Raw genomic sequence first — 27,143 nt, forward strand, 5'->3', positions numbered from 1 at the left:
TAAGGCTGTCCAATGTGCATGGATCTTTATGTTGTGCATGTTTCTTGATGTATTTCAGCTGTGGCAGACCCTATAACCAGATAGAAGCTGGTGATGGGACACTAGATAGAAATGATGGTACCGCACACCCCCTGAACAGAACAGGTAATTTTTTTTGTCCATCAAAAACTCATCATCCCTTAAAATTCAATAATCATTCACTGTCTGTCATAAAAGGAGAACATACGTAGGTGAGACCATACAAATAGTCTTTGGGGCTGCTTTCCTTTTTGTATGTACAACATGTGCAAAATGCTAATGAAGAATAGAGTTAAAATAGAAAGGAAAAAGGGTTTCCCTTATCTAACCTCGTCAGTTGAAATAACAGTCCTCAAAATTTTCCTCACTCTTCAATCCCTGATCCCATTTTTTACACTCTGCAGGGTATATGCTTTAATGCCTTTGGACAGATTGTCTGACTTTGGACCCAGCCAAGCAGCACATATGTATTATGAGTCAGAGATCCTGTTGCTATTATTCAGAAGGTCACAGGATAACTTTGATGCAATCCTTGCTGTTCACACAACAAGCTTTTTGATTTGTGTTGTAGATGATCCTGCGCAAGCCACTTCTGACTATGAGACCAACAACAGTGACAGCAGCGATATCGTACAAAATGATGATGAGACAGATTGCTCCAAAGAGCAGACACGGAAAGGATCCGTCTGTAGGACGTACACCCCTGAGACCATCATTCTGCATCCCTTAATACCACCTGAGGTAGCTTGTTTAAGTTCCACTTGCACAATAGACTGAGTGTATACTGACACTGGGGGGGTAGGGGGTGGGGGGTGGTAAACAACAGAAAAACAAGCCAACCAAAAAACCCAAACCCCCACAAAAAAACCCCAGGACTCTCAAAAGATTGTGACCATGGTTTTAAGCAACAATTGCAGCAGGCTTCTACCTTGCAGGAAGAGAATTGAATTTCAAGAATTGAAAGGAACCACTGAAATGTGTGACAGCTGCTAAGCACTGGCCACTTGTGAAACACTAACCATCTATTTTGATGAATAAATATAAGTTTATGGATCTGGTGTTAGGCATTTCTGAAATGTTTGGCTTCTGTGTTAACACTGTCTTTAAAGGGAATAGATTGGAAGGAAGAGAAATTATCTTTTCAGACTACCAGCATGATACATAGTCTTCCTGTTCATCCACTTCAGCTTCTCAATGGCCTTCAGTCCTGGCTAACATACACAGTGGTCTTTATTTTAAAACAAATTAACACTTGTCTGAGGATGCTCCATGATATTATTGTTGGTGCATGTCTTGAACATAAGAACACTGCAGTATGGTGAACAAGTGCTTATCTTCTCACAGCGACTGTATTCAGCTGTAAGCTTGACTGAGATGTAGAAGGAAAGCTTTGTTTAATTATATTTTCCACAGCTTATTGTACAACTGAATTAACAAATATAAGTTGGCAAGAGCTCTTGAAAAATGTATTGTAAACTGTTGAATTGGAGTTGGACATGCTGAGAGAAGGTATTTTCCTTGGGATATTTTGGCATTTACTCATGTACAGTTTCTTGGTAGTAATGAAATTCAAGGAAGTACACAGGGAGAAATGTGAAAGGAGGGGCACCCCCCATCCTTTATTTGCAGACCTTGAAAGACAGGTAGTTTTCAGTTTAAGAAGTACAAGTCTTCACTCAGACCGAGCTCCATTAGCTGTGTTAGATTATAACAAATGGGTCCTGATGCGGAAGCAGAAACTGAATGCTTTTCCCTCTGTACTGCAGCAAATTTTACAATGAAGACAGACTCCCTTGGAAATGAATGAATGATTCCCATGAATGAATGAATGAATGTGTCTCATGGATAAGTTCAGAGACTGATGTTTCGTATACAGAATTTCCTAATTCATTCAGCTGAAACAAATTATAAAGGAGAGTGACTAGCTGCAGGGCTGGTAGAAATGGGGACATCTCCGCTGAGCTGAGTCAAGTACCATTGGCTTACAGATGATGCTAATCTGACCTTAGTTTTTAAGAGCATAAATTTTTGCATGAGATGCTTCACAGAACTAAAATTTCTCTTTATTCTGACTTCTGGCATAGGACAAGCCTGTACTTGCTCCTGAGCCTCTGGTTATGGACAACTTGGATCCCCTGATGGAACAGCTAAATAGCTGGAACTTCCCAATCTTTGATTTGGTGGAAAAAATAGGAAAGAAATGTGGTCGGATTCTCAGTCAGGTAAGAAGGATCTCTTGTCTGCAATGACTGGCTAAATTATTGACAGATTCAGACAAAGTAGTGTTAAGGCTCATTGTTCTTACAAGCTGTCATCCCATGAATTATGATCCCTGCCACCTAATTCAAAGCTGACAGTATGAACTCTGATTTATTACATTCCTTACTTTTAAATTTCTGTATTTTTAAATTTTAAAATGTGAAGGAAAAAAACACGCACCTATTTCTCCTGCTGCTTTCTGCCAATGAGTTTACATAAACCTTTCTGAATATTCTCTTCTATCTGCAGGAGGGGCTGCCACCTCTTACTGAGTTCTTAGTGAAAGGATTTCTCATGGGGTTCAGCGTGGAAGGGCTAACCAGTAGATATATTCAGTTGATGCAGGAAATACAGAACTTTGGTCCGTTTTTATACTGGAGATTTCAGTCAGGCTGTACGGGAAAGCAAGGTCTCGGGAAGTGGGGGGAAAAGTAGTCCTTGCTATATTTCCTCATATAACCTTTAAAGAGTCAGTACTTTGATAGTAAATTCATATCATTATTACATAGGGAAGACTAATTTACTATGAATCAGGATGTGAGAGTTTATTAATCTGTCTTTCAACTATCGTTTTTTCGTTCTCTGCATTAAGTTGAATGCAGGTACTGACACAGCCCATCTCTACCTAGCACAATTAATGTCTCTTCCATAATCACTTCCTTGGCTGAAATTTCTGCCCTGTTATGCCCCTTTTCCTGGCACATGGACAAATTAGCCATTTTTTCTTACAGAAATATTGAGGTTTATTAAACAGGAAAGGCAAGGAATTATATTTAGGGATGGAAGGGAAAAAAACCCAAGAGAATCTGATCTAGTATGACTTTACAAGGCTTTATGTAGTCATGAGTACTGGAAAGAAGAGATTATGTTAATTGGTATAATGTGGGACAATTAACACCCCCCCAAACACAGAGGTTAGTGTGTCAGGCAGATCTTAGTGCAACAAGCTCCAGAGAATGCCCTATCAAATCTTGGTCACTTGGTGGTTAACTATTACTCAGCTACATTCAGGTATGCGGTGATCAACCAGGAAAACCTCAGCATGAATTCAAATTTATTCTGTGGTCTGCCTTTTATCGTTCTGTAGCTTGGCAAGTAACAGCTATGTTTAACCAGCCTGCAAGCTCTCTAGGCTAATTTTAGAGAAATAGGCAAACTATGGCTGGATGTGGATATTGATATAAATTCGGTGATGGTCATTGAGACACGTTTGTACTAGACAGTGAGCTTGTGATTAAAATGCTCTTCTAGCTCATATTGGTTATGGTGTTTTCTAACAGAAAAGCACACTACAGAATGGAAAATGAAACATAAGGAAAAACAGAACTTTTTTTTAATGGCATAACCAACAGTTCGGATGAGCCAAAATTTGTTCTGGTTTTATATGGGTACCTCTACAGGTTTTAAGTACTTTACCAAGTTGCATGAAGTTCTGTACCTCTCGCAGCAATTCCCCTGTGCCTCCCTCAATTTGCACTAAAGCTCCATGCTCTGTTTCCCAACATCTGCTTTTTGCACAGGTTCTGAGCACATTATCTGTTTTGCAGTACCAGAAAACGAGGCCTGTGAAAAAAAATAGTGAAGCTTTAATAAGTAATATTTGTGATCAAAATTAAACATTTTCTATAACAGCTGTTTGTAATAACTCCCACTCCCTAAGAGCAGAATGTAGCAAGTTCAACCTTGTTCATAAAATAAAGATAGTTCCTTTAGTTCTTTCCCCCACCTACTCATACGTTCCTAACAAAATTATTTTCAGAAATAAGAGAACTAAAATAAATAAATCTTTTTCTCTAGCTAAAAGTATTTTTCTTTTTCTTGTATAATTTTTAAATCCTGGGGTATTGTGAACAAAGGAAATCAAAAGCTCTAATGATTTATTCTCTGTATTTTCTTATTAAATGTACTCATCCTTTAAAATGAAGTAAATTAACAAGCTGAATTAACTATGTTTGCCTTGCTAGGTTAAATTTATGAGATGGAACAAAGCAGAGTTGACACGTGCCTCTAGGGAAGCATTCAGTTTAGAAAGCAAATGCTGGCTTAGCATCTTTAAAGCTGCTTGAGATGTCTGTTTCTTCTTTTTGGAATGTTAAATTGATTTAGGCATATAAAAAGACCCCAAACCAGTCAGCGGCCGTAAAAGCATCTGTGCAAAGTACAGTGGAAAGCACTCTAAACGTGGCACTAACAAATATGCATGGTAGGGGTTAGAGAGGAATTTACATACTGGTCTCATTTCAGAAAGGAACAGTAAAGCTCTCCAGCTGAGTTGATGCTTCACAACAGGCCATAAAGGTAGATCATGTCTTCAGTCACACTTAACACACTTCTTACAGCCCCTATAAAACTAAAACCTGTAGAAAAGGAATTCATTTTCTTTGGAAAGCAAACAAAGTGAAAAAGAAAAGGCTGAAGTCAAGACCTCTCTCTAGCTTTTATTACTGGGCCCATAGAGATGAGAAATGCTGGTGATGCTCCTATGCTCTCGGTACATGAGCAGCGTCAAGGCAGGGAGGCCTCATTGCAGTGCACATGAGCTGGTCCCTGGGTAGTGCCAAAAGGAATGTTTGGTCATCTCATCATCATGCATGACTTCTGCAGAGAGAAACTGCAGCCATTATACAAAGGGGTGAGGGGAAATCAATCCTTGAGGGATGGGATATTCCCAGCATTGTCACAACAGCCCTTGTGAGGAGTCATGTTCATCAAAGCCAGAGGCCAGGTGCCATCAACTTAAAAGAAACACATGTTTTCAGGAAGAAAATACAAGAGACAAAAAAGGAGTGTTGCCTGCAACAACGAGCGGGGAACTGCTAACCAAAACTTTGCACAAGGACCATCTATGTAGGCCTGCAACACCCAGGAGAGGAGCTACATGTGAATAACAATCCCCATTTCCATAAAAGCTTCCATTAGGAATCATTCAGGAGAAGCACTTGTCCTCCTTCAGGCAGCACCGCCAGAAGTATCTGAGTTATAAATAATTCATTCCAGTGTTAGCAATCATAGCAGAGGCAAGCAGAAAATGGAGGCAGGAGGGAAGAGACGGTGCGGAGCACCCACTGCCAAGCGCGTCGCAGCCATCAGAGTTTCCCTGGGCTTGTCCCTGGCTATGAGAACCTCACTGTGGCTGCAAGGGTGCCATGCTCAGTCTGTGGTTTGGTAACTCCCAGGGAGCTCATGAAGCAGCATGTGGTTTGGGAAGGAAGGATTTTAAAAAACAAGTATTTAAAAAGGGTCAATCCAGAGCAAAGAATAAACAAAACTGCACAGTTTTTCTTTTTTAAATGAAAGAATTTAGTTAGTTGACTTTCTGGAAGACATCAATGCCCTTTCTGCCTCTTTCAACGCGCCCTTATCCCTCCCTCCTCCCCATTTGCTAAGAAAGAAAACATTACAAAACAGTCTGAATTACTTGCTTGGCTATTTATGCTTTCTAATGACACAGAGAATAATACTATTTTACTCCAAATCATGGGGAAGAGCTATCATTCATATCCATCACAGTCAGCTTCACATCTTTTCAACTGCTGTGGAATTTCCGGCCCTCCAAAATCCAGGATGGGGGAAAAATATGCTTTTATGACATGCTTTAACATACCTGTCCAGTATTGGTAGCGTAGACCAGTAAGGTTAGTTCCTGCAGAATCATATTTCTTTATGCTTCCTCTTTTTATACAGGGATATTTTGCTGGAAATACGGAACTCACCATTCAGTGATCTAACTGTAAAACACCTCATCTCTCTGTAGCTGAAAGTTTGGATCCCAGCTGATACGCTTCAGCCGTGATTCCAGATAGATAAACAGAATTCTGTGCAGTTTTTAATCCAAATTACGCACACAGGCAGCTTCTTCGGTTTGCCTCGGTACAGGAGGATCCCATGGGGTTTTCAGAGAGTAAAGTTTTGCCTTCTACAGGCCGTACCTTTTAAGCTCGTGTCTTCCAGAGCACTGTAACTCAGTTGTCCCTTCTCTCCTTTGCTATAAAGAGCTTTTCACTTTATGGCTAACAGGCATGGCCACAAAGAGAAATTACCACCAGCAGTGATTTTTTTCTGACTGCATTGCTAGTGGCACTTAACAATTATGGGTAGGAAGAGACACAAGAGCTGGGGCCACCAGCAGAACCCTAACAGTCTGGTATGTGTTATTAGAGGGGCATCCTGGATGGTGTCAGACACCACGCTCAACCCGTCTCCGCATCATCACTGCCTGTTGCAATGCTGCGCCACAGTTAATTCACATGCAGATTTTTCCTGGTAGGGAATGACTAGGAGGGGAAGGGGGGTTGAAGATCATTAAAGCTGCAAATTCATATCCTTTTTTTAATTATTCTTACTGTAAAAATCCACAGTGGCAGGACGTTTGAAGTTCCTGTTCACTAAACTTGAAGTGCAACTCACAAGTCCCAATCTATGTATGCAGAAAGACATGGCTGTGGATAGGTGTTTGGTTTGCATTCAGGTGTGAAGCATGAAACATAATTTGTAACAATTTCTTATCGGTATAGCATTCATCGTTCCAAATGCGCTTTAAATTGCTTAGCTCTGGGCAGATCATTACCTGACAGATGGCATCAAAAGGACAGAATTTAGCTAACAGCAGTAAATAAATAAAGAAGCTGAAAGCCTTCAGGGTCCAATTTGTGAAAGAAGTGAAAAGGTCAAGCAGTAATTTTACTGTGTCCCATTGTTCTCTATGTCAAGTTCAAGCTTGTTTTCAAAAGTGTCCATCCTGCAGCGGCTGGTGTCTACATTTCTGAGCAGTCATCTTCCCTGAACGCTCCCTCACTCATCCATCATATTCTCCCTTCCAATATATCCTCTCCTGGATGTCTACAGTTACCTTTCCATGCAGGAATACTCGGAGCAGCTCTGCTTCCTAAGCTGCCTGCTGCCTCTGAAATCCTGTTGGAGAAGTCGCTTTTGCCATTTCACTTCCAAAATGGGGGTGAGGGAAAAGAGATAATGCATAAGATCTGAATGTTTCTCTCCTTTTGGCATTCCACCACCTGTTCCCCCTTTTTCTGGGAATTGATTTGACTCACAAATGCTCCTTGGAGAAGATTGTGGGGAAGTTTTTACCAAGACTCTAAGGACCTCTGGCTATCTTCCTTCATGTGTGTATGTTTCTGAGGCTCTTGCAAAATTTGGGGAATCCATATGCCTGAAAGGAAGAGAAGAACATCTGGAAGGGTGTAATGAAGGAATGAGGACTGTTTGGTACTAATAGTTTGTCTGTTTGGCTATGGAGCTCCCACAATGTAGCCCATTGGAAATGCAACTAGCTGCAGCTATAGCTGTGTCAGATGCACTTGAGAAGATACTACCAGGAAAGCAAGTTTTCATGGGTTAATTCAACAGAATTATTCTTATATCTAATTTTTAGAGTTTTTCTGGTCTATTTAGCAGCATGATTGTTTTGGTTTTTTCAGGTATCCTACAGGCTTTTTGAAGACATGGGACTGTTTGAAACCTTTAAAATACCAGTGAGGGAATTTATGAACTACTTTCATGCCTTGGAATGCGGATACCGAGAGATACCTTGTAAGTAAAAATTCCCAGCAGATAACAATGCTTCCTTAAAGTTTTGGGTATTTTCCACACACTTTGTTATTGACGCCTTTCTTCCTCATGGTAACAGCTACTCTTTTTCTTCTCCTACATCACGACCAAAGGGCTGGGTCTCTAGTCAGAGGCTGGTGCTGAACCACAGCCTTTTGTCTTCTTTTCATTGCATTTAATGTTGCATGTTGTTTCATAATAATTTATGGCAAATTCTCTGCAAGCTTCAAACTATGTAAAGCTACTATAGATACACAGAACTGTTTCCTGATGATGCAAGTGTACCACAGTTCCCCAAATGGAGTTTATTGAAACATTTCCCCCCCATAAGCAATGTGGATTTTTACACAGTAGCAGTGCTACGCTACCAAACGAGCTGAACTTTATAAAGCAGAAAAAAATATGCCAAGTAGATGAATGCATCCTGTTTTCCTGCAAATACAGCTTGGCTGATATTTTTCAGTGTGAATCATTTATTCACTGAAAAACCTGCTTTCAGTCATCCCCAAAGTATTTGCTACTTCAAATCAAATTTACCAAACCGTTTTAATTGCAAAAGACTTGTTTTTCAGGAGGAGAGGGGGAGTTATTACCCCCTTCAGCTGGCAGATAACTCCAGTGTCGAGGAATATAGGACACCCTGTTTTCTCCCACCTCCCAGAAAGACGTCTGAGACATTGGTTTAATAAGTCATGTAGTCTCTCTCAAAATATTAAATACCAATTGGAACAGCTACAGTGGGAGGGATTGAAGGAAAGCTATGTCAAAATACCTCCCAGACAGGTGGTTTGAACTCTTCTGGGAAAGCGAGAGACCAAACTTCAGATCTTTCCTTGTGTTTGAACCTGATCAGGGGTTTGAAGCAGCAGGTTATAGCCTGAGGAGGTTATAGGTGGATGTCCCACAGTCTGTCTGTCCTACTGGAGCCATTCCTCTTTGTTTGAAACATTTAACTATTCATAGAGTCTCAGGCACTTCTGTGAATCTAGCCCTTCATTTTCTTCTCTTTTCTTAAGTGTGTTTCATTTTAGTAAAGCAGAATATTTTGTCTAATAGAAATTTAATTTACCTTCCAGTTTTTCATTTCTGTGGAGGGATAAAAACCGAAACAACTTGTTCAGACTTAACCACTGCTTTCTTCTGGTTGCTGAACTGAAAAATGGGTTATTCACACAAAACTAATGGTGACTATCCCAGTTGGATGAAATCAGTACCAGTTTCACAAGAGGCTAATCCAACCTTTACTCCTGAGAAAAGCGTTAGACACCTATGCAGGGCCATCTTCTAGGTTTTGTGTGAGGAGATTAGTGTCTCAGGAGAATGTTCTTAGTGCTTCGAGGAAGGCAGGGGAGAGGACACTCCTCCCTTATTTTACTTTGTCCTTTCCAAAAATGACTATGCCTATGCTGCTTAGTGTTTTGCTGTTAAAAATTTCACCTAGCGGTCACTAATAGGTATTTAGAGGGAAGGTCACAGGGAAAACAAAGGAGAGCAAGAAAGGAAAGCAAGGGGTAAATAAAAGGGCCAAGTGACATGACATTATGCTCACATTTAGTGAGTAAGCAAAGTGACTGCAAATTGTGAATATAATAAACCTTTCTGTGTTACACCCGTCTGCCTTTGGCAGGCACGATACTGCTGATTTTAGGCATAGACAAAGTAGGCAGTTGCCTCCAGCACTGGGGGGTAGGGTCAGCAAGATGGTGAGCGCTCCTCTGCCAGAGCCAAGGAAATGCAGGCTGGTGGCTGCTGCCTCACTGATGGCAGGGGTTAGAAATGTGGGCTCAGCAGCGCTGCTCTGGAAGGGGCGGGTGACTGTTCCCAGCAGCAGCAGGCATTATCCACCCCCTAGCAGAGGCAAGAAAGCAGAGGCTCTCCAGGGTGCTTTCTCCATCCCAAGTCTTCTCCTTCCTTCCTCTCCTCCCACAGAAGGAGCAGCCTTAGGTTGAAGTTCAATTTCAGTGCTGAGAAACCCTCTGTCAGCTTCACACTGCGTGTATTTAGGATGCAGTAGGTGTAAAAATAGGTTGCTTACACATCTTGCTGCCAGTTGATTGTACTCCCTTGGAGTACAGGGGGGTTTTTCACCCCAATCCATCCAGTCAACTTTACTTATTACTTCTTAGAGAGGGCTTCTAGACTTGTGTGCTGGTAATTTTTCCTAATGAAGGATACATATCATCTCCAGTGTTACCCTCGTTCTTGACCATTATCTTCTTAATATAACCTTGTTCTTCACCTGTTCCCATCAAGCCTGTTCCAGCAGTTGGGTCTGCCAATGAGAGACACATGACTGGCATTACTAAGGTGTCTCCAACTAAGATGACTGATTATCCAGAGATGTAGCCAGTTACTGTGAGTTTTACAGATGGGGGTGACCCAGCAGTGGAGTCCCACATTTTTGTGCTTTGTCCTCTGAAATTCATCTTTCCAGAACTGTGGCAGCAGTAATGTAGCCACAGGTTATCATTTAGATTAGCATACTTTTTGTTTAGCTAGTCAGTATAACCCAAAATTAGCCTGAATCACCAGCTGAAATGCTTGTCCTTCAGTGGTTTAACCGCAAATGTAAGCTTTGGTCCTGGTGCAGCAAAGCATTACCCCTCTTTCAGCATCATGGTTGCTCTTTGCTAGTGTATGTTTAGATGATGTTTTGTGCTGAACTAGCATGTGATTCTTTTTCAGCCTGTTGTGTTGATTGTGGGATAGTTTATCTGGCCTTGAGGGATTTGGTAGTCTAAGCCCTGGGGTGACTTTATCTCTCATTTCTGCAAGCTTGTAGTAAGCCAGATTACAGGATCTAGGGCCTAAACTCTTATCTCTGGCCAGAAAACTGCAGAAAGAACCTGGTTTAACTGTGCAGTGTATGAATATCCTGAGTTTGACTTTTTTTGCAGTGCAGCTGCTAGCACAGCATCTAAACTTGCTCAGGCAGAGTCAGGTAAGTGTTACCTGACTTGTATTTAGGAGCTAGGTGTAATCTGGCTTCTGAAGGGGGTGAGATTTTCCCATTGATTTAATTTGAATCAGGGGTTAACTGTGTATACATAGCCGATGGTATTTAACTAGCTAAAGGCAACCGCAGGAGTAAAGGATTGGAGCTGGTAGCACAGGTCAGGCTCCCTGTTTAACACATTCTTTGCAAAGTTTCCTACACTGCAGATCCCATTGATTCTCTACTGTTTTCTCTTTCTTGACTGGTGTGAGACATACCGTTGAATGTGCTTCAACTTTTCTAAAAGAGAAACTGAGCATTTACAGAATACAGCTGGTTTTTACGCTTGTGGTAATGTTTGATTTCTCTCTGCTCAATTGACTGCCACGCGGTACCCACTAGATGGTGCTGATTTCCCTCTGTCGGAAATATCCTTCATGTTTAATAGCAGGGTCATTTGTTTTGTATCACAGATCACAACCGAACCCATGCAACTGATGTTCTACATGCCGTTTGGTACCTTACTACTCAGCCCATCCCAGGACTCCCAACTGTGATTAATGATCATGGGTCAGCAAGCGATTCAGGTATATTTAAATGTGCAAGTATATGTGTTGTATTTTTAGTTTTTGTCATGAAATTTGCTGTAAGAAAGCCAACAATTGAGGATTGCGTGCAGTACTTGTTATTATAGAGACTTACAAGTATAGTAGCACGTTGGAGGTTGAAGGTGGTAAGGTATGATTGTATAACTTTGAAGAGAATGGAATTGGTCCTCCAAAACATAATACTTTACATTTAACGATGTGTGAATGCAAGCCTTTGTGGTCACCCATAACAACAGGTCTTTGTTACCATTTGGTTTTCACAATAGGTTTTTTCTAGGAAAACTGTAATAGTAGTCTTTTTCAACTCAGAGGAAGCATAGACTTTTAAATCCTCAAACCCTGCATTCTTTTGCTATTACAAAACTGCTGGGGCATGCAGGTAGTGCCATGCTCTTGACGCTGCTTGGCTGTTGTGAAGTGTTCCTTTGCCTTTCCTCACCGTCTCCAAAGAAAGAGACTTGTTACCGGTTTGCAACTAGTTTGCAAGACCACTCGTCTGCTGTTTTATGATTGCTCCTTACAGGAAGCTATTCTTACTCCATATTAAATTCTCCAGGTTCAGCTGTAGCAAGTAGAGGACCTGTCTGTATTTTGTGGGAGTTCTAAGGGAGTTACTGGAAAAGCAGGAGTTTGTTCCACAGAAACAACTTACACTTCTGGTTTTTTTGGTGGTGTTTGTGTGGCACATACCCATCATTTGTGAAACTCTTCAGGATGTTTTGGTGGGGCAGGGAACATTTTATTCCTGGAAAATTTTATTAGCAATTTATTATGTTGGAGGCTTTGTAGGTGAGCTGAAATGGGTGCAATGGAAGGGGTTAAGTTTCGGGGCTTTGTGGTTTCTGTTATTTGAAAGACATTTTTCAGCTGCATGAATCCATCCAAGCAGATTAAATTAACAAAGCATCTCACTCAGTATCTGCCTTGACAGGCATGTTCAAGCTACTTCAAAAAGAGGCTGTTAAGAGGATCGTCAGCAAAGATCTGAAGTCTAGACCTTTGGATTGGAAAACATGTACCATAACTGAATTAATAAATGGTAGTCCATTGCTTTAAGGACTGTCAGTGTCTCATAGACTAATCTATATGGTAAATAAATTAGAGGAAAGAGGGCAAAGATCGAGTTGCCCACAAAGTTCCAGGATGGCCATGAACCCATGGCTTATTCCTAGTAACTTTCATAGTTTGACAACAGGCTCTGCTGGGTGCCTGGAAGATCCCCAGATGGGATCAGAATTTGTTCCTTCCCAATTGTGTGTCTTACTGCACTGGATCATGTGCACAGTATCAGAAAGCATTGAGGTCAGGATGTGTTTACTTTTCTGGTATGTATTGTAAATTTGCTCCTCTGCCTACTTTGTTATCCTATCTGTTTCAGTATGTCACTGAAAAAGTGGCAAGGATTTTTTTTGTTGTTTAATTTATTTATTTCTGCTTAGATTCTGACAGTGGAATCACTCATGGCCATATGGGTTATGTGTTTTCGAAGACATACACACCTACAGATGACAGCTATGGATGCCTAGCTGGCAACATCCCTGCCCTTGAACTGATGGCTCTTTATGTAGCTGCAGCCATGCATGATTATGATCATCCAGGAAGGACCAATGCCTTTTTGGTAGCAACAAGTGCTCCTCAGGTAAATAAATCTCAAGCACTGTGGCTATTAAGTTTGGAAGGCCTTTGGTAACAGCTTTTCCTTGCCAGTGGTGCCTGTGGCTTCCATTAAGCACAAGTCTACCAAATATTTTGAAACAGCTTGTCAAAGTGACAGAAATAATCACTTCACTTGGGGATTACCGATAAGAGTCTTCTTACACACCCTCACCACCCTCACTAACTCTCAGTTAGTAGAGCTGTTAAGAAGTGTACTGATAAAATGTCTCAGTGAAGGAGAAGCTAGTGCTGTGCTGACTGATAGAGAATCGGTAACTGTGAAATAAGGGAAGAATTATTCTACCCAGTAAGGCACAGAAAGAGTAAAATAAAATAAAAAAGCACCTGTATAGTTGACAGTGCTCCATGCAAGTTAGTTTGTGCATGATTGTAACGTATTTTCTGTTGTTCCTGTAGAATATGAGCAGCTGCAGTCTTTTATGAATGTATTTTTACACTATGCATCTATTGGGGCTGGGGGAGTGTGTGGAAAATAATTTCAGTTTTATAAATCAAGAATTGAGACTTACCTAAGGTTACACAGAAGTTGCTGACAGTGCTTGGGAGTTGAATTCAGCAATTCTGAGTCACTGTTTATTGGCTTAATTATGAGATCATCTTTCCTTACTTCACATAGCTGACCTGCCTGTCTTCAGCATAGTGTGCTGAAAAATATTTCTATGGACAAGGAAAGAAAAAACTCTCTTAATGGTGAGAAGTCGAGTAGGGGTGCAGAAATTCTAGATTTACTCTCCAACTTGGATCCAGACTTCGTCTCTCACCAAGAACAAGTCACCTGAACTTGTTCTGTATCAGTTCCTGTCTATAACTTGATAGTAATACTTCTCATCCTTGTAATATCTTTCTGCAATTGAGAACTTTGATACTCTGGCCAGGTAAATAGACCAATCAAAGATGTATGCTATCCTTAAATCTATTGTTAAGAAATGAGTGCTATAGCTTTGTGGTTCTAAAAATCAACAAGGGTTGAAGTTAGATGATTAGCCTTAATGTATTGTCCTTAGTTTGAAAATAAATTAATGGGAAAAAATCAAATTCTTCTTGTTATTTTGGCGGGTTTTGGTTTGTCATTTGTGGGGTTTTTAAAATCTGATATCATCTGAAATTTGAAGAACTTGTATTTGGCAGCTAGTTTTTTTCTTCTTTTGCATGACAAGCAGTATCAGCTTCCAGTAATGATAAAGCGTGGCTGTATTAAGAATCTGGCCTCAAGAGCTGGGCTTGGGTAGCAGAATATATCTATCTCAAATGCTTACTGTGCAGTTAAGCAAGATGGGCTGTAAAACTGAGTTGCTTCAGCAACCTGTTCTCTAGGGTAAAGAATAGATTCTATACTTTAGGATAGGATTGAATTTCTTCATCTCTCGATGACAGAAAAATATAATTGAAGTGAAAAGCCACTGGAACCTATTTGTATATATTTGTGTAAAAAGTTACAAAACTTGTATCTATTTTACATAGACGTATATTTCCAAAAGCTTTTCTTTCCATAAACCAAATTGCCAGAAGACTGAATTCTGCTGAAGTAGAGAGATTTCCTGGATGGTTGTCTCCTGAATTCCCTTGTCTAGACCTTTCTTTAGTTTCTGAATGGAATTGCCATCACTGTGAGAATTATGCACTTTGGTAAAGATTTAACCAATTTTGGATTTTAGCACTGAGAAATCTGTCAGGCTGAGTGTGTGTTGTCAGGTTGCAAACTGGAATTTCACTTGTTTCTGTGTTTGGAACCAGTCCAGTATGGACAGAATTCCGAGGTACAAATGCCAAAGACAATGATCCCTGTTAAGTGAGGTTAATTCTGAGAAACAGGGAAGCACACACCTATATTCAGGGGGGTTGGACTAGATGACCTCTAGGGGTCCCTTCCAACCCAAAACATTCTATGATTCTATGATATTATATTAGTAATTTATTTGTGGCCTGAAACAGAATAATCTTATTGTCATATGACGTAGTTCAGTCAGGAACTGAAGACCCTTGAACATGAAAAACACAGATTTTTCAAATCAGTCTTCCAATAAATCTTCACCACCACAACAATTCAGGGGTCTGCCAAAATCACACCTTCAAACCTCCAGAAGTTCTTTAAAAAAACCACAAACAAATCAACCAAACCTCAACCTCCCTCATGCATCATCCCCACATCATTCTCATTTCTGCATTGCAGTGTTTCTTTTGCTAAGAGGTTTCTCAGCTTTCCACTGCCCGCTTTGCTTTCACAGGCGGTGCTGTACAACGACCGCTCCGTCCTGGAGAACCACCATGCCGCTGCTGCCTGGAACCTTTTCATGTCGAGGCCAGAGTACAACTTCCTGGTCAACCTCGACCACGTGGAGTTCAAGCATTTCCGCTTCCTCGTCATTGAGGCAATTTTGGCTACTGACCTGAAGAAACACTTTGATTTTGTTGCCAAATTCAACGCCAAGGTAAGAAAATTGTTTCAGGCTTCTGGTGAATGGTCAGAAACAATTGTGGGGCTTGGTAGCATCACAGTGAAAAGGCTAGAAAGGCTGCTGTGTTGCTCTTTCTTCTGAATGTCCTTTTGGCTGCTCTAAAGCATTCTGTAGAATAGTAATCTGTCACTTTGTTATTTTTTTACTCATTTAAATTTAGTGGCACAGCTTATTTTCTTATACATGTTTAGTTTTTTCAGAAAGTGGTTTAAGGCCAAGGATATTATGGACTATTTGAATGTAAATCCCACTTACATCCTACTTTTCAACATCGTTTTCTTGGTCACTGGCACTTTAGACCTCTTAGCAAAGCACTCGGGGAAAAAAAATCAAAGATGTTACCAAGTTTCCATAATGGCTAAATACTTCAAGTGATTTTTGGGGGGGGTTAATCGTACTGTTGTATTATCAAAGCATAGAAATTGTAACAATATTGAAATTCTAATTTCAAATGCAATGAAAGCATAACCTTTCTTTCCTACTTTGTTTCAAATGGGGAAACCCCAGAGAAAGGTCACTAAAGATATTTCCTGCACACTCCATTCAGTGAGTATAAAATTGCAATCCTGGGAAACCATTCTTAAGAAGTTATTGTACAGTTTCAACCTACCTTATTGGAAATCACCACCTATCAACTTACTTTAACAAACTCCATCATCCATCAAAGCTTTTGGCACATTACCTAGATGATACCTGCCCTTGGAACTGGTACTGCCTTTTTGTTCCTTGGGAGAAACACACCAAGCACAGTGTGTTTCTCATACAGCGCTAGGACCTCCTAGCTGTTTTGGTGACATAGACAAAATGTTTTCTTGTGGTATTGCTTAAGATGGACCTGTATTCTGAAATTCTGAGGCCTCCATATCTGTGACTGTTTTTGTTTTCCATTTCCCTGTAACATCTCTCTCTTTGTTAGGCTTTAAGAAGCTGTAAAGAAAGGCCTTACATTATGGTCCAGGGTAGACAGAGAACTGATCTGTAGATCTGTAAAAGTCTGAACTCCTTCACCCCTGCTAGTCATGTCCCAAAACCTCTGGTAATATCAGGGGGGTTTATTTAGGTCTTAATTTTAAACTCTGGGATCATTTTCACCAGCCTAATTTCCTTCTAAAGTACTGAACAGTATTGGCAGATTCTCATCTCAAAGCACGGGGAGTTTAGGCTGTCTGAATGCATCCCTTAAATTTGACAGTTTGGACCAAAACCTTCACTTCTGTGAACACAAGTAAGGAATGAAACAAGACAGGCTAAACCAGTGATTACTGTGGCTTTGCCACAGAGATTAACTGTCTTAACTGTGGAAGAGGACAAGCTTGACCAAAGTACTAGGTGTAAATTGTGGATATTGAAAACTAAATTTGTCTTAAATCTATCAGGCTGGACAACAGTAGGTGTAACCACTGTTGTAACAAAGCAAGGTGATACCTGAGACACTGCAGATAAATTGGAGAATGGTCTGATATATCACATCCTGTCAGCTTGCTATAGATTTGTAAGGACATCTGTTAACCTCCTTCTCTCTTCTTATTGCTTGAATAGTCAAATGGTCATGCATGGAATAAAAAGTGGAGGAGAAGGTGAGCATATTAACCAGTGCTTGTGGCTGAGCCTGGCTTTCCCAGAGTAATCTCTGCCGTAAAAAGGGATTATTTATGTTTGGTTGGCAAAAACTTTTGTATGAGTGGTCTCAAAGAGCAGACCTGACATGTTTATATATGGGTGGAAATGCTGTAACTGATAAAATCAGCTCTAAATGATCACATTATTGATTGGGATGCTGAACTGTAGTTTGGTATGTTGAGGCTACAGTCAGAGAGACCCTTCTGTACAGAAGTCGATGTAAACACATGTAATGTAAGCATCCTCCCACCAGAAAACTTGCAGTCTGGAAAGTACCAACAAAGAATAATGAAGGAAGCTCGCTGTCCGACACTTTAATGATATCAGTGCATTGGAGCACTTACTGTTCTCTGACAATAGTTATACTGGATCATGTACACCAAAAGCAAAGCCTTCACCATGTGGGCCCACTGCTGTATGGGGCAGGGTACCTGCTGACAGAGGGCGTGGACATTTCATCTAGTCATAGCACAACAACTTTCTATCCATTTTCAATTATCACAAGCTTGAGAATTAAAGCTGTGTTTCAAAGAGGGATTTGAATTTCTAAAATTAAGTGGACAGTAGAAAACAGCCCCTCCCACGCTAGGAGATATTCTAGGAGAAAAGGCTGAGATGGGAAAATGTGGCTAATGGCAGTAAAGGTTGCTATCGCTGACTATTTGGAGATGTAAAAGTCCTAAGTCCTTCAATGCTTTCTCAGCCTCAGTCTTTGTGGCTATGACCTGTCTTCAGGAATCCCAGGCCCCTGAGGTGTGAGAGAAAGTCTGAAATGGTGAAGACTTATCCTCAGTGAATGGCATCAGGTTAGGGAGCACTTAAACAAACTGGACATACACAAGTCCAGGGGACCTAATGGGATGCAGCCATGTGTATAAATACCTGACGGGGAGAGTAAAGCAGATGGAGCCAGCATCTTCTTGGTGGTATCCGTTGACAGGACGAGAGACAATGGGCACAAGCTGAACTACAGGAATCCCCATTTGAAAATAAGGAAGGACCTGTTTACTGTGACAGGGGTTGCACATTGGAAGAGGTTGCCCAGAGAGGTTGTGGAGCTTCCCTCCTTGGAGATTCTCAAAACCGAACTGGACATGATCCCAAGCAGCCTGCTCTAGCTGGCCCTGCCTTGAGCAGGGAGGTTGGACTATATGATCTCCAAAGTTGCCTTCCAACCTCAACCTTTCTGTGATTCTTTAAGGTGACGTTTTTATTTTAGACTAGTTGATAGTATATATCACTTTTTTATTGTGGAAGGTATGGGGAAAATAGAGAAAAGGAAAAAGACAGGGAATACTTTCAGACATACTTAGATCAAATAGGGAACATGCGTCTTCACACTGCAATTAAATCAACATGGCATTTGATGGTAATTTGTCTTTACATATCAATTAGTAACTTCTTGGAAAATGTCATGGAAAGATTGCAATTGTTTGTTTTCCTAGCAAATGCTTTCAAACAGGCACATTATTTGCTAAATACTAATTTCTCATAATTTATCTCAATCTTTGTTGTTTTTCACTTATTTTTCTGTTTATATATTGCTCTAGAGCTGATTGTAAATTCCAACCTTGGGTTAGCTCACCTGCTTACCCTTGTGATTTTGTTAAATAGTGAAATATACTGTAAGATATGCCAGGGCAGAACTTCCTCTGTGGATGCATCCTTTTACCCAGGATTACTGTCATGGTTTTCCTTTTTCTGTCTACTAGGTGAATGATGATGTTGGAATTGACTGGACTAATGAGAATGACCGCTTGCTGGTTTGCCAGATGTGCATCAAACTGGCTGACATAAACGGGCCTGCAAAATGCAAAGATTTGCATCTGCAGTGGACAGAAGGCATTGTCAATGAGTTTTATGAACAGGTAAATAAATGCATGTCCAAAGTGGTATCTGCTGGTTGCACATCTTGTGTTAAACAGTCCTGCAGCACGCTAGTGGTGGGGATGAGTGAAAATCATGGAGAACAGGGCTGAAGGGGATGGCTAGAGGTAGACTAGTCCATCCTTCTCCTGGATCAGTGAAAGTCCATTTGCCTCTGAAGCTTCTGATGTGTCCTCAAAGACCCTCTGATGATGGGGTTTCTACAGGTTTAACTGTTCCAGTCTGGCACAGTCTTCACAGTGGACATGGCGAACAAGTGTTCCGTTCCTCTTTTTTTTCTGTTGGCAGTCATCATGTCTCCCTTTCAGTTTTCTTCAGTGCAAAGTATCTTTTCATCCTTCCTTCTATATCTTTTCAGGACATCAGCTGGTTCTCATTGCTTTCCTCTGCAGTCATTCCAGGTGGCTCACACTTTTATTGACATGTGGTCTCCAAAACTGGACACAACATCCTTGTTGAGATGATCTAAACAGAGTGGAGGAATTATTTTAGCTTCCCTGTGGGCCATGCCTCTGTTCCCACGCACAGAACCTTCATGTACTGAGCATGACCGTTAACACTGACTTTCACAGACTAACCATATCTGCTCCCTACATGTTGATCCTGACTCATACTTTGTTTTTTAAGACAACACTTACAGCTTTCAGAAGGTTTGTCAGTAGAACTGCACTAATTATACAAGGCTCAGATGATGGTAACACGAGGAAGGAGGAACACCACAGATTGATTTACAAAGACCTGGGAATACCGGCAGGCATTGGTCCTCTCCTGCCAGGTGTTAGGGAGCGCTTAACTGAACCTTTTCTCATTATAACCTATTTATCCCTGCTCAGTGCAAAGGACAGGGCCATTCCCACACTATTCCTCTGTTTCCCAAGTGGGAACATATTTTGAATGTGCTGGTTAGACGAAACTCCACATCCTGTCTTTTTGAGAGGAAGCAAGGAGGCTAAATCACTGAACTAGACACCCCACAGACTTCTTGGGGATGCTGTGCAGTATCTTAAAGTCTCAGACTAATCCCTGTTAAAGCCTTTTCATTCTTCCTTTAATTTACTGTACTTATAGTTTGGAAAAAAACAGGATTTTCTGCTGCTGCTGCCTTCTGGAGTATGTAAAGAAATGAGAAAGGAGACAAAATTCAGACATTGACCTGAAGCTCCTTCATTTATTTCAGATCTCCCGAGAAAAAGAAAGAACAATGACCCTTACATACACTACATATATAGTTGGTTCCATTTTTTTCTTTTAATTTTTTCTTAAAGAAAGAGAGTCCTGTAACGACAGTCAACCTTCATCTCTCAAATTTTCTTTCAAGAAATGCTTTTCTTCATATTTGTCTGTTTTCATTACAACTGAGCCAACAAATTGTACTTCACTTAATTCTGGTGATGATCATAGCTTGTATGGGTGATTACTGCATGCAGACAAAACCTGTTAATCAGATGTACGATACGACTCTCCTTTGATCCAACATAACTAACGTCAGAAGGCACTAAGTGCTCCAGTACATTAATATCATCAAAGTGTTGGATAGTGAGCTCTGGATCAAGCTTGGGAGGAACACATGTGGGAGGACACTGTGTTATCTGTTCCACAGTAGGAATCTGGGTTATTTTCCATCGGTCAGAAAGGTGTGTTACTAATGTTTTCCTGCTCTTGGAAGCTGTTCCAAAGGACTGTTGGAGACTATCTTTTTTATAATCCTGTAATTAAAAAAATACATTTGAGATTTATCCTCTCTGCAAAATTTGATTCAGAATAACACGTTACCTTTGTTAATGGAATTCCTTTTGGCATGGGGATTGTGGGCAAATGTATTTCAACTTTTGGCTTCCAAATTCCAAGAGGTCAGGTAGTCAGTAAGATATTAGGGGGGTTTGGTTTTGGAGATGTGTATTCACTGTATTGAGAAATCAATATATCCCCATGGATTTCCTGGTTTGGGTTTGGGGTTTTTTTTGTATGGCATGAGTTGCCACACTGACAGGATACTGATGGGATTGAAAACAGAGAATGTTTTCTTCCTAAGACTTACTTTTGGCATTAAGGAGGATAAACTAGATTCTCAATTTATTTAACATAGGTTAAAATCTGATTTTCTTTAGTGTAATATGCTATGAGAGGTTTATCAAACCGTCTTCACCATGCTTTTGATCATCAGATTTTTTCTGAGAAGAGAAAAGTCTTCATTTTCTCCTTTCTAAAAAGGAGAATGTTATGGGAAGTTTTAATTTCCCTGGCATTGTTACCAAAAAGCATACATATGTATATTCAACCTATGCTGTGAAAATAATGAAATATCTTTCTTGAATTCCCTTTAATAAACACCAAATCCTTTGAAGAATTTAACTCCCTCATAAATAAAAACTTCTTATTAAAAACATGTTGCATAGAGACATTCAAAATGCTATGCAATATTGTTACAGTATGTTTCCTCTTCTTCCCCCTACATGCTCAGCATACTTATTTGAAGACAGGTTAGACCTACTAAAAGGAATCAAAAAATGCACTGCAAGATGTTTCACATAATAAAACATGTTTTAACGGAACATGAAAAAAGAACTTGTAAACATTTCAGTAGTCAGCTTTCTTCCCACTACTGACAGCTCACAACTAGGAAATCTCAGATGTGCTACTATAAAGAAGAGCAAGCTGCCACCTCTTCTTAAATTGCTTGCTATTTCAAGAATGGGTGGCATGTTTCAGTTTTTTGTTAACACTAATATTTTGCATTTAATGATTGAACATAACATTTCGGGAACATAAAAGTAACAAAACAAAACACATGGAACCAAGATATTTGTCATACATGCTTCAAAATTTAACTCTCATTCTTTGGCATTCCCGGATATTAACAGGGTGTTGATCAGATACATTTTGCATGACTTTTGGAAAATTTAGGTTACGAGGAGATAAATTCAGGCAATCTGTAATGTAATGGAAACTGAAAATGTCTCTCCAAATTCTAATCTATGTTCTCAAATATAGAACTCTGTATTGTATTAAAACATTAATTTGCATATCAGGCTTGATTGGGGGGGTTAGATTTTTTTCTTGGGGAGCTGGCATCCAGTCTTGACACGTCTATGTGTCTGAAAACTCATTGCTATCACCAGAAGCTTCGCTGTGGTAGGGATGACTGAGTATATCAGACTTGGTACTGCAAGAAAGTTTTACCTTCTTTTACATCATGAGAGGAGAGAGAAAAAAGTCTTCCTATACCTCTTCTCTACCCTGTCTCCCCAAGTAAAGCTAGCAAAAACCCTTATGGGAAAGATTTACTGCTTCTGAGTAACCCTGCTTTCATAGGGATCATTCTAATAGTCCCAGGAAACAAATACTTATGACCCAAAGCCAAGAGGACTTCTCCAAGTTACGTGTGGTAAGGACAAAATTAATAAGAAAACTAGTTAAACGCGATAGCCCTTGCTTGTAGCAATCTTGTTGCCTGCAAACAGGTGGCTGACTACAAGGTTGTTGTGAGTTAACAATCACAAAATAAGAAGGGGTTTTTTTGAAAATAATGTAAAGAAAGAAAATAACGACTTGCAAATTTTCAAACTCACAGTGCAAAGTACAGGACAAGGGTGGCTGGCAACATTTTGCACAGTCATCAACTAACATCCTTGTTAAATTCACAGTATTGGTAGTGGGTCCTCTTACGAGAAGAGAGCTGTAACTTCAATTAACTGTTTGACGTGATGGCCCTGTAGTAATGTCATGCTGGCATGGTATGGAAGTGACATTAGAGTTGAATTATTTTTCTTTCATCATTTTTAATTGGTTTGATGTGCATTACTCCTTTTCGTGACATGGTTTTGTTTCATTTACTTCAGAAAAATTACCGCTATTTTTCATCTCCAGGGTGATGAAGAGGCTAGCCTGGGCTTGCCGATCAGTCCTTTCATGGATCGCTCTGCTCCTCAGCTGGCACACCTCCAGGAATCTTTCATCACTCACATTGTGGGACCACTATGTAACTCCTATGACTCAGCGGGGCTGATGCCAGGAAAATGGATAGAAGATAGTGATGAATCAGGAGACACTGATGAGCATGAAGAAGAAGAAACAGCAGAAATGGAAACTTGTGAAAATGCTGAATCCAGTAAGTTGCGGACATCGTATTTTCCAACAGAGCAAGTTTTATATCATAACCCAAAACTAAGCACCCTCATTGTAAAAGCATAGAGACCGTGAGGTGGTCAGGTTCAACATGGGCCTTATCCAGAGTTACAGTGATTCAGTGCTGTCCTTAGTGAAACTGGCATGTAGCCAGTTACATTGGTAATGGAGACGCTCCATGGTTTCAGGACTGATACACACTGCTCTTCATATCTACTACTCGCTTCTACCTTCGGTTGAGGTTTCTGATGGGGGATCACCCATTTGTGCATGAGGGCTTTTTAGACTATTTCAGCGCTGATGTTAGTAAACTGCAGCAATGAAGAAAGGATGGTTGGGAGAAGATTTTCTGAGGAAAACGCTCACCATTTCCATGAGTTAGCACGATGTACAGGAATAATAGAATGAGGCTCTGAGATGGTGATGCAGTAAAAGCAGCATGGAAGTATTTTAATGCAAGTGTCTTCAAAGTAATGCGTGGAGAAGAATGGGGAAAGAATCAGCACTGAGCATTGCTGTGTTGTGTGCTGGGAGCTGCATCACTTGGCCCTTCTGGCTAATCAGTATCTAAAGCTGATAGTCTTCCACCTCTCCTCCAGAGGGCCAACAGTGCCAACATTTGTCATACTGAGAGGAAAACTTTGTACCTTGAAAGGAGATCTCAGGAACTCATTATAAGTGATTTTTAAGAGAAAAGGCAGCAACTGTAGACCTGTTTCTTTTACCAGTTTAATCCTGCGTGCCTTACCTTTTCCTCTCTTTCATGTTCCTCCTTCCTCTGAATTTCCTCCTACTGTTATTTTATTTCCTTCCTCCAGGTCATCTTTCTCTCCCTCCCCCACATCTAATCCTTCTAGAAAGCACCGGCCTTAAGTGTACTAGTGAAATACTGATACATAGCTTTTTCTCTTAACAGCCTCGCTTTTTCTGTTCTTTCCCACACACTTTCATGCCCTACTGAGTATCATCCCTATTTTCTGTTGGGGAAGCTGAGAAGCGGAAAGATCTGATGATTGCAATAAGTCACATAAGGATGTGGAACTAAAATCTACATCTCCTGATGTGCAGAATTGACCTTTTATCTCTATTAAGTTCCAGGTGTATACAGTTTGTATTGAAGAAATCATTGGTGGTATTCACACACACACACACGCACATATTTTAAGTTTAGCAGGTTCACATGCACAAAAACTGTTGCTGAGAACAGCAAACATTGTTATATAGCACAGAGGTTTGTTTTAGCACCTTATGGTCTATCAGCTCTGTGATAGCAGGCAGAGCCACATGCTCCTGTGGCAGATTGGCATCTATGGAATTTCCTACCAGGGGGAAAGCATATGCAATTAGTAACCAACATAGACCCCAAAGCCTGAAACTGATATTGCTGTATTAAAAAGAAAGATGAAGGATGTTCTCATTTATCCATTGGAGAGTCTAACCTTGCTTTGAATTCCTTAGTTTCCTTTCACCTCATTTCAGTATTCACTTATCTTCTGCATCACTGCTAGTCAAGTCCAACAATGCTGCTTCCAGGTTAATAGCACAGACCATTATTAAACCTTGTCGCACTAAAAACAGACCATTTTTTAGATGCCTTCTGTTTTCTTTTTCACATTCTATTCCGTGACAGTACTTTATTATTCAACCTGGTGCTTTTAGGCTCTTTGTCTTTTTCAAAACCTTAAAAATGAATGTATCAGAAGTTCTGAAATATCCAAACAAATTCTTCCTACTTCCTTCTTACCAAATGTGGGGTGCTCATCTCAGCCATACCGACGTGTTACAAGCGATTTTCTTCCAGTTCCCGTAATTCTCTGTGGCTGTGTGGATCTGAATCAGGAATCTATGGCATCTTTTGTGTCAATATAGGGGTCTTACAGGTCAATAGAAACGTATACCTATGATCAACACAATTTTGGATGTTTTAAACTTTCTCAATGAAGTGAAATAAAAGGTTGAGAATTCAGATGCATAGATACTAAGAGTGGTTTAGATGCTGCTGAAGATCTTTTTCTTGGTGGAAATGCCTTTTAAGCAGGTGGAAATACAATTGTGGCAGAAAACACTTCACCTAGGTCCTGATAATTCACTAGAGCAGTTGAGATAAATTTAAGAGTTATAAAACCTTAGGGTAGCTTAAAGTAGTTTTTGTTATTATACAGGAGCATGTGATTCCCCCAAAGTTCTGATGCAAGTACAAGAATTAAAGAGGCTTGATCTTTAGTGATTCAGACAAATTTTAACACTACAGCAAGTGCTCGCTGGTGTCTGTGGAGAGCAGCGAGATGCGGGGTCACCCAGGAAACCCAGGAGAGAATGTCCTGCTGCAGCATTGGCAGGGTAGGGGTTTCTTATTAGTGCTAAACCTGAAGGTTTCCTACAGGGAACCAAGGGCTTTCTAATGAAGGATTGAGTTGGATTTGGTCTGTGCTCAGTGAAAAGCTCTTTGTTTCCAGTTCAAAAGCTTCAAGGGCTAAACGTTTTGGATCCTGACACAGACATACTTTAGGCAACCTGCAAATACTAATCCACGCAAATTTATTTGGTACAAAACGTTCCTCTACGTCACCTTCTTTAAAAAAGAAATCAGCAGTTGTCTTTGGAGGGGTTATTATTTCAGTTCTGTGACTGCCATTGCCACTGTTAATGACCAGGGAAAATTTTCAAGCTTTGTACTGTTAAGGAGTTAACAATCTGTGTTGGACAGACTGTATTGACACAGAAAAAAAACCACACTTCAGACAGCAAAACACTTGTAGTGCAGCTCTGTCAGGAGCCATGAGAACTACCAGTGGCAAAAACATTTTATAGGTTAACAGCAGGGGACTGATGCTTCAAAACCAAAGGCAAGTGAGCTCCCTGATAGTATTTGGCTATATGACTACTTCTTCAGTGGTCAGACTCTGTTGCCAAAGCAATGTTGTGAAAGGGCTTTAAAGTCATCTCCACTGTGATGGTGGAGTGGTAAATCTCTGACTTTGAAAAAGGAACATAGGAATGGGTTTCCTCCTTTGATTACTAATGCTTGCTCATTTATTATCCTTCTACAGCTCAGATCAGAAGTAAAATGCGAAGAAAACAAAATCAGGATTTTTCTTCTGTGGCAATCAGCAGGCATGCATTGTGGGGCGGCAGCCACAGAATTTAATGTGTGTGTTATGCAGAAGGTTGGTCAGAGTCTTTAAATACTTGATATAAAAAAAAAAAAAAAGGCAGAAATGGCTCAGCAACATATTCTATCCATAATCACTCAAGCACTAGATGGCTCTGTGAGCTGCATAGCCAGGAACAGCATGCAGCCTATGATAGGATGAAGCTGGGGCTCAAACTGTGCAGGACACCGGTTTGCTTTCCTGGAGGTCTGGAGAGGCACATTTTTCTGAATTTTAAGACTGTTTAAGTTTTTGTGTTTAAAAATCTGTTGGTGGACTTCCTATATGTCATAGTACACTGTGTCTGCTTCCTACACCTCCAGTCCCTTCTCCTTCTCTCACAGAAAACAGTACATTAATGTCACACGGTATTTTACAGGAAAGAAGTTCAAGAGGAGGAAAATCTACTGCCAGATCACTCAGCACCTGCTTCAGAACCATAAAATGTGGAAGAAAGTCATTGAGGACGAGGAGAGGTTAGCCGGGACAGAGAAGCAAGGCACAGAGCAATCCACACTGCACCAATCTTCAGAACAAATCCAGGCCATCAGGGAAGAGGAGGAGGAGAAAGGGAAGCCCAAGAGGGATGAAGAGGAGAACACAACTGTAGAACCGAACCAATGACAATATTTACAGCAGTATTTTAAGACAGATTGACTCGTGCACAGACTCTTTCTCAAGCCAGCACAGCATTTAGACACAACACTGTAGAAGTATGGGATAATGCGCCTACAGCTGTTTAATTTGTTTCTCTTTCCTTTTTATGGTGAGGTACATTGTTTAAACTCCTATGCTCAAGGAAGCTTTCACACTGCGACACCGGCTTTTTACAGACTTT

The 27,143-nt window shown here is 40.4% G+C and overlaps 1 protein-coding gene across 1 annotated transcript in view; it reads left to right on the top strand.

The window, feature by feature from the left end:
* Positions 1–26,929, top strand: part of PDE3A (phosphodiesterase 3A) — a 95,044-nt gene extending 68,115 nt beyond the window's left edge. The window contains exons 6-16 of the mRNA XM_009648696.1: positions 59–144; positions 590–732; positions 1,566–1,574; positions 2,103–2,240; positions 7,716–7,827; positions 11,254–11,367; positions 12,828–13,027; positions 15,291–15,494; positions 18,854–19,009; positions 22,896–23,136; positions 26,685–26,929. Of these exons, the coding sequence (XP_009646991.1) occupies positions 59–144; positions 590–732; positions 1,566–1,574; positions 2,103–2,240; positions 7,716–7,827; positions 11,254–11,367; positions 12,828–13,027; positions 15,291–15,494; positions 18,854–19,009; positions 22,896–23,136; positions 26,685–26,929 (1,648 nt within the window). The remainder of the gene's footprint in view (positions 1–58; positions 145–589; positions 733–1,565; positions 1,575–2,102; positions 2,241–7,715; positions 7,828–11,253; positions 11,368–12,827; positions 13,028–15,290; positions 15,495–18,853; positions 19,010–22,895; positions 23,137–26,684) is intronic.
* The last annotated feature ends 214 nt before the right edge of the window (positions 26,930–27,143 follow it).

The sequence above is a fragment of the Egretta garzetta genome, unplaced genomic scaffold (genome assembly GCF_000687185.1).
Source record: "Egretta garzetta isolate BGI_Z169 unplaced genomic scaffold, ASM68718v1 scaffold81, whole genome shotgun sequence".
NCBI classification, from domain to species: domain Eukaryota; kingdom Metazoa; phylum Chordata; class Aves; order Pelecaniformes; family Ardeidae; genus Egretta; species Egretta garzetta.